The 7,976-nt window shown below is 50.3% G+C and overlaps 1 protein-coding gene across 1 annotated transcript in view; it reads left to right on the forward strand.

Moving 5' to 3' along the window:
* LOC103616136 (kazrin) overlaps positions 1-7,976 on the forward strand; it is a 26,510-nt gene that overhangs the window by 6,680 nt on the left and 11,854 nt on the right. Inside the window, exon 3 of the mRNA XM_008634267.2 lies at positions 5,817-6,015. Coding sequence (XP_008632489.1) covers positions 5,880-6,015 — 136 coding nt within the window. The 5' untranslated portion in view covers positions 5,817-5,879. The remainder of the gene's footprint in view (positions 1-5,816; positions 6,016-7,976) is intronic.

The raw sequence follows: 7,976 nt of genomic DNA on the forward strand, positions 1-7,976 counted from the left end.
AAGCCGTGGGTGCTTCTGGCAGCCTCCACAACCGCCAGCCTGGCCCCGAAGCCCTGTGCCCCCCAAGCCTCTCTACCCACCCTCCCACCAGCGTGCACAGGGGTTTAGATCAGGTTTTATTTACTTATATCCCATGTGAGACACCCGCCAGCGTGTGGCCAGGGCAGACCAGAGAGTGAGCAACTGCATGGTGGAAATAATCCTTATTTTTTGGGGTGGGGAATGCCAGGACATGGAGATAACTTGGCAAGCAGGTGGTCTCTGCACATCCTGCCCCAGCTGGGTGATGAGGCACGGTCGGCGCGTGTGTTTGGGGGTCCTGTCCCAGAGCTGTGACCATGTGGGCACACTGAGGCCAAGCTGGTGTCTAACTCAGGAAATGCTCAGAAGTGGTGTTTGCAAGGATTTGCTGCCGCTGGGTGAAAGCTTTACCCTGAAATTCTTACAGATTGTCTGTACCTATGTCCAGGTGTGACAGCTCGCTTGCAGTATTGTGGCAGCAGGACAGGGTGGAAATAAAAGCTTATTTTAAAGTAAAAGGTGGATGTGCAAAGCCAAAATTCATTTTATTAATCCAAGAGGCTCTGCTGAGTGCCCCGCTGCCCACCCAGGAGGGAGCACTGGTGGCCAGCAGCTCCTCTGAGGTCATGGAGTGCCATAGTGCTGCAGGAGACTCCGTACTGAGGGATGTGCCTGGGATGCGCAGCAGGACTGGGCTGAAGTGGTGGTTTACAAATGTCAGGCCCCTGTGCTTATCCCCTTGAGGAGGTGATGCTGTGGGGTGGAGAGGGGGCTCATTTTGAGCCACTGTGAGTCCATTGTGCTGTCCAGGTGTCGAAGGGAGAGGTTGGATGTGTCAGCTTTGCCCCAGCAAGTCCTGGGCAGTGGCAGTGGCTGGGTCTTTTTACAAATGGTTTGAGTTGGAGGGACATTAAAGCCCATCTCCTTCCACCCCCTGCCACGGGCAGGGACACCTTCCACTGTCCCAGGTTGCTCCAAGTGCTGTCCAGCCTGGCATCAAACGCTTCCCGGGATGGGGTGAGCCACTGTGAGTCCATTGTGCTGTCCAGGTGTCGAAGGGAGAGGTTGGATGTGTCAGCTTTGCCCCAGCAAGTCCTGGGCAGTGGCAGTGGCTGGGTCTTTTTACAAATGGTTTGAGTTGGAGGGACATTAAAGCCCATCTCCTTCCACCCCCTGCCACGGGCAGGGACACCTTCCACTGTCCCAGGTTGCTCCAAGTGCTGTCCAGCCTGGCATCAAACGCTTCCAGGGATGGGGCAGCCACAGCTAAGTTTGGCAACCTCTGCCAAGGCCTCATCACACCCACAGGGAAGAATTTCTTCCTAATATCTCATCTACCCTGCCCTCTGTCAGTGGGAAGCCATTCCCCCTTGTCCTGTCACTTCAAGACCCTTGTCAGAAGTCCCTCTCCAGCTTGCTGCACATTTGCAAGGGGGAGGTCCCAAGCTGGGAAGCTACTTAAAAACCAGAGGTGATGAGATGCTCTTTAAAATACAGACTCAGCTCATCCCTAGGTCTTGAATCCTTATTTTTTTCTAATAATGTTCTTTATGACCCTTGCATTTCCCATCCTAGGACAGAGGTGTGTGTACATGTATATTTATCCTGCTGATGTTCTGCATAAAAACAAACCCTTGACTTGTGCCCAGCAAAGCAAAAGCCATCTCACTATCAAACTCATGAAAGCGGCACAAAGTGCAGCTTTCACCTGAGATACTGATTCACCCACACGAGCCTCGTCGTTTGTTCTGCATCCATTTTTAATATGTCCCCTCCAAAGGCAGAAACGTGTGTGCAGCAATCGTGTCAGCTGAGTTACATGGAAAAAAAAGGCTTTTAAATGGATGTCTTTAAAGTGATGCCTGTTCCAAGGCCAGTAAAAGGCTTTGCTGCTGCATGGAGGGTTGGTCTGCTGCCCAGAGGAGTCCAAGATGGGATTTGCAGGAGCAGGAGTGGAAACTTCATCCCCAGATGCTGTCTGGAGATGTTCACCACAATTAAAAAGAAACCCAGAAAAATCTCATTTGTGTTGTCTGTTAACACCAATCAGTGGTTGAAGCATAAAGGATGCAGAATTCAGCAGTGTTGTGGAAGTTTAACGTGATCAGCTAAAATATAATTAACAGCCAGTTATTTCAGTGGGAACGGTAGTTTTCATCAATTAATCTGGGAAGTGTTTAAATTGCATTAATTTCATTGCTGCCCACTTGCAGCAGATTTGGAAGGGGTTGGAATGAGTGATGGGGCTTGTCCATGCAATGCAGTACCTCCTTCTCCTCTGGGTAGTCAGGAATTACAGAAGGCACCCAATCCCCCCTCCAAAAAAGGTTAAAAAGAGGAGGGAAAATTTAAAAGGGACAAAAATAGTGGGGGAAAAGTGCTGTGGAAGCTTTTTGCATTGAGGTTGTTGCATTTAGGAGGCAGTTCCTAATGGCATATTTAACTTCACACCTTGACATAGTGACATTTTCAAGGGTGAACTGCAAAAAAAAAAGGCCTTTAAAAATATTCTATTCTCCTGATTGGTTTTGCATCATGTTTGGGGGCGTGTGGGGTCCCTTGTGAGGGGCACTGAGCCCTGGTCCCTGCTCGAGAGGGCTGATGCTCACTTCAAACTCCTTTGCAGCTTCAAACAGAGGCACAGCTCCACCCAGCTCATAGCAATCACATGGAAACCCTCCCTCAGCCATTTGTACATGGAAGAAATAGAGGCTGAAATGAGGTTCCTGAATAATTGACCCCATTTTCCCAGCTATTGGAACTTTTCTGTATCGATCACTAAGAGCTGCCTGCAAACGGCTCGTTTCGGGTCGTTTATTTAGGTACTTAAACTTGGCAGAGCAACGGGGGTTTTCTCCCCCCTGTTTTAAAATGAAGCTTAAATATCCCTCTCAAGCTGAGTCTCTTAATGCAAATTATGCAAATAACATGGGATTTCTCCATAGGACCCTCATGAGCAGGAGGTGCTGGAAAGGTGGGATGGAAGCTTGGAGGAGAGTGATGGAGAACAGATACTCTTTGCTTGGGGACAAGTGCTTTGGGGGGAAAATTGGTGTGATTTTGGTGTGCACAATATCAGAAAGCATTGGAGTGATGGAAGTCCTGTACACAAGTGAGTGTCATTATAGGTGTGTGCCCAGAGAATTTGTGGCTGCCCCATCCCTGGCAGTGTCCAAGGCCAGGTTGGACGGGGCTTGGAGCAGCCTGGGATAGTGGGAGGTGTCCCTGGCTGTGGCAGGGGGTGGAACAAGATGAGCTTTAAGCTCCCTTGCAACACAAACCAGTTTGTGATTCCATGACATTGGCAGGAGCCCTGAGAGGGAGTCGGAAAGAGGGATTTTCCTATCAAACCCTGGCTGCATGGATTGTGCTTTCCAATTTTATATAGCTATATATTCAAACCGGATTTGGCTTTGCCATATATATAATAATATATATGTAGCAAATATAACTATATATTGCAAAGCATAATCCTTTTTTCTACACACACATATATATATATGTGTCTATCTCTAATTATATGTCTAAAGAAGCAAGAATTTTGGATATATGGCTGATCAATAATTGAGGTTTTCCATAGGCTTTGGCTTGCAGCCAGCAGCGTGGGGAGCATGGTGCTGAATGCTTCTCTTCAGATTACATCTGTAGCTTCTCACAGATTTTGGATTTTAATCCTTCAGCAGTTTCTGCCTGGATCAGGAGCTGAGTACTAAGTGGGGATGAAATTCCCTTGTTGCCTGTTTCGGAGGAGAGATGCTTTTGAGTTTTTTTAAGTGTTTCTAACCGTGACCAGAGGGGATGGGTGCATTTTTGGAGAGCTGCACTGGACAGAGCATTACAGCATCTTAGGCCATGCCCAAGGATCCCTCTGGAATTCCTTGCTGCAGAATTCCCCCCGGCTGCCTGTCCTTGATCTTGTTTGCCCTCTCCCTTTCCCAGATCACTTCCTGCTGCATGGGGATTTTCTTGGTTCCCACCAAAATGCTGCAATTTGCGGGAATCCATCAGGATCAGTCACCCCTGTGCAAGCTGCCCTGCCTCCCAACTCATCTGCTGGTTCATTTTTTTCCCAGGAATAGCTCTTGGTGAAGTGGCATGTAAGGAAAGGTGAAAACGAGTTATCAGTGGGGAAAAAAAATGAGCAATTTGTTGCAGCTGGGGGTATTTTGTGGGGCTGCAGGGGGCTTTCCCTTTCTGGGGAAGGCACTGGGTGGGTTTTGCGCACTAAATATTCCACCATGTGTGAGTCCCTCACATCCTCTCTGAGTCCCCAGGGGCTGGAGGGGACATGCTACATTTCTCCCATCTCTGGGGAAGATCTTGTTGGCCTTGGCCACCTCCAGTTCTTGCTTTTTGCACAGATTTCAAGAAAGCACTTTAGGCTGCACCAAACCCCCCAGCCCAGAGCTCAACTGTTCCTCATTAGTGACTTTATTGCTAAATAATTTACAGAATGGGGCCTTGCCAGTTTTCATTCGGGAAGCATTTCAAGTATGTGAAGCAGATTTTATGCCTTCCTGGCGCAGCTGCCGGGGGGAGCCGCCTCTCCCTGTCCTGCCGCCGGCGTCACCTCCCGGCCTCGCTCCGCGAGCGGTGCCGGAAAGGAAACGGCCCATGCACGTGCAGAGCGACCCGAGGAAGAATAAGGGGGAAAATCCCTATGTTCCATGTCCAGCGGGTGTCCCCCAGGCTGGCTGCTACATGGGGGCACCAGGGAAAGGACACAACCGTGGTGGTTTGGAGAGGAGGTGTTTGGGTTTAATTTCTGTTTCATTTTTCTGGTAACTGTGACGTGTGTGCTGAGGGGGTCATTTTTTCTCCCCATGTCCATGATGCCAACCCAAGAGGATGTGGATGTCACATCCCTGGAAGTGTTCAAGTCCGGCTTGAACTTAGAGCAGCCTGGGCTAGTGGAAGGTGTCCCTGCCCATTTGCAGGAGGTAGGACTGGATGGTCTTTAAGGTCCCTTCCAATCCAAATCATTCCATGATTCTCTGAAATCAATAAACCAGTTTGGCATGAGAAAGGGCTTTTCTCCACCTGTTTTTAAAGGGGAGGGAAAGCAAACCCAGACTCGGATGGAGGATTACGGAGGTGCATGCACAGCCCCAAAGTGTTTTGCAGGATAAGGATGATGGGTGCAATGTGGAAATAGCAGAAAAGCACTTTATTACACTAAACAGTGGGTGCAGCTGTAGGAAATGAGGTGCTGGAGCTTTTCTCCAGTGCCTGCTGTGCAGGGGATCCCAGCTGGGTTCTGCCAGGATGCTCCTGCAGTGCAGCTGCTTGGAGAAATGAGCAATCACTGGGTGTAAATCTGCAAAATTCAGCATTTGTGGCTGCAGATGGAAGCATCATCTTCCCTTTTCCAGTCTCACAGTGGTTTTGTTGAGTATGCCCTGAGCACGTGGGTGGCTGGAAACAGAGCTGAGATGTGTGGGAGCTCAGGAGACTCTGTTGGACTCCAGCCCTGTCAGTGAGTGGTTTGGATAGGAAAATCCTTCTTGGTTTCTTCTTACTATTATTATTATTACATATTAACATTGATTTTTATTTTTTAAATTCAAATGCCATCACCCAGTGGCGGCTCCCCCTCTCTGTCCTAGTGCCTTCCCATCACATCCCTCCTCCTCTTTCTCTGGTCCCAGAGTGGTGCAGGTTCTGGGCTGTGCAGAGCAGTTTTGCCAGCAGGGAGGGGCCACCCCAGCAGCATTTCCCCGGGGTTTGAGTTTCCAGCGGGGGCGCGGGGCTGTGCCGGGAGCCGTCACTCACTTCCTCGCATTGTGTCTCCTCTTCCTCCAGCGCTGCTGCGGGAGGAGGTGGCCCAGCTGCAGGAGGAGGTCCACCTGCTCCGGCAAATGAAGGAAATGCTGACGAAGGACCTGGAGGAGACGCATGGCAGCAAGTCCCCGGAGGTGCTCTCGGCCACCGAGCTGAAGGTGCAGCTGGCACAGAAGGAGCAGGAGCTGGCTCGTGCCAAGGAGGCTCTGCAGGGTAAGGGCTGCACCTCCTTCTGCTGCACCTCTCCCCAGCACCCTAAACTTTCAAAAAGTTGATTAATGAGGAAAGGAAAAGCCATCCTTTTCACTTGGACTCTGCAGAGTGCATTCACCAGGCCCTCATAACGGGGGTTTGGTGTTCCTGGGACCCCCCTGCTCTCCTGCCCCAGCAAGGGGTGGTGTGGAGCTGGGAAGGACTGGGGTGCAGCAATAGGCTGGGAAATGAGATGTGAGGGCTGATTGCAGCACTGCAAAGGAATTCCTCCACAGCTGTAGAGTAGAGCCAAGGCAGCAGCTGAAATGCAGCTGGAGGTGGGGGTGGGTTGGATTAGAGCCCCTCGGACTTGTAGGAGGGAAGCAGTGAGTTTCCTGGTGACTTCAACTTTCTGTATCCCACGTGGAGTTACCTTCAGGTGACGTTCAGGGTCTCCTCCTTCCTTCATGCCTGCATTTGGGGGTTTTTGTGGCAGTCGGGGCCGTGCTCTCCCTCCCTCACCAGCCCAGTAAGCCCCAAGACTGGGGTGTGTAGGGCAAAATACAACATTGCAGCTTTTCCACTCTAGAACCAAGCTGACAATAAATCCAGGCAGGATGGTTTGTTAGCTGGAGCCAGGGGATGATCCTGAGCAGGGACGGCTCTCACGTGTCAAACCCTGGCAGCGCCGTGGCTCTAAATATCATCTCAAATCCCCAACATACCGAGTATAACTTGCACTTGTCAGCTCGTGTTTGCGGATTATGAGGAGAAGCTGTCAAAAGTTTTCAGGCTCAGAGGCTGAGCGGCACGTGGGGAGCTGTGGGGCCTCTGCATCTCCCCCTGCCTGGGATGCCGAGATGCTCGGAGGAGCAGGGAGTTGGACTGAGTCAGTATTTGGGGAAGGGATTTCAGAAAATTTTATGTTAGCACTCTCTGATGTACAAAAACATCCCAATATATCAGCAACAGCCAAAATACCTCCAAAATCCTGCCTCCGCCCAAGCCACCGGTGCAGCCTCCGGCAGCAGGAAATGCTCTGGGTTTATAGAACTGTAATTGGAGGAGAAAAATCTTAATTAGAGAATATTTGCTCTGTGTGGATGGGGCGGGGGGAGAAGTGCTGATAAATGCAAAATGCAGAAAAGCAGAACTATTGTAATACTAGTTACAAAAAAAAAAAAGAGTAAAAAGTCATCTAAGAAGCTGCATCTAAGTGCTTCTGTGGGGGATAGTCCAGAGAAAAAGTGAGTTTGGCTTGAAAATTGTGAGTATTTAAGGAATATAATGTTGGGGTTTTCTTGGGCTTTTATTTGCCACTATTCGAGCCTCTGAGCTTGGTTTTCCAGGACTTCTCTGCAGGTGTGGTGGCTAGGAAGAGAGAATCTCAGTTGGCATTTGGATGGGCACATAGCAAGAAGCTTTTTTCAATTGATGCTCCTTCCCCATCCAGCAATATTGAGGAGCTTTTGTGGTTTTTGGGAAAGTTGTCCAGGCTGGATCTGGGCTGGAGGCTCTGGGCAGCAGAGCAGGCTTGGCAACAGTGACTGAGACGGATAACTTGAAAACAGGATCAGCAGCTGGAGGGGAAAAAAATCCTTTCTCCTTTCCATGAAAAATTGTCCATAGAGAAATGTAGCCAAAAATGGAGGAAAAACGGCGCCTGGTGCCTGGTTCTGCCAGGGGAGACAGATCTGCTGACAGACACACTGGGGAAATCATGGCTCTGTGGTAAGGAACTGCAGGATAAGGCCGTGCCAGGAGCACAGGGAAACTTGGCCACGCTGGCGTGGAGTTTAGGGATCTGTGTCAGTTGTGTCCTGCAGCCAGAGAGCATCTCCCAAGAGCAGCTCCCTCCTCACAGCCTGCATCCCTGCATCCCCAGCCCCACGTCCTCACCAAAGGATGCCCCACATCCAGCAGCATTGGCCTCAGCATCCCTGCTCCTGCAGCAACCCTGCTCCTGCAGCAGCCCTGCTCCT

This window comes from Corvus brachyrhynchos, unplaced genomic scaffold (assembly GCF_000691975.1).
Source record: "Corvus brachyrhynchos isolate BGI_N302 unplaced genomic scaffold, ASM69197v1 scaffold395, whole genome shotgun sequence".
Lineage (NCBI taxonomy): Eukaryota > Metazoa > Chordata > Aves > Passeriformes > Corvidae > Corvus > Corvus brachyrhynchos.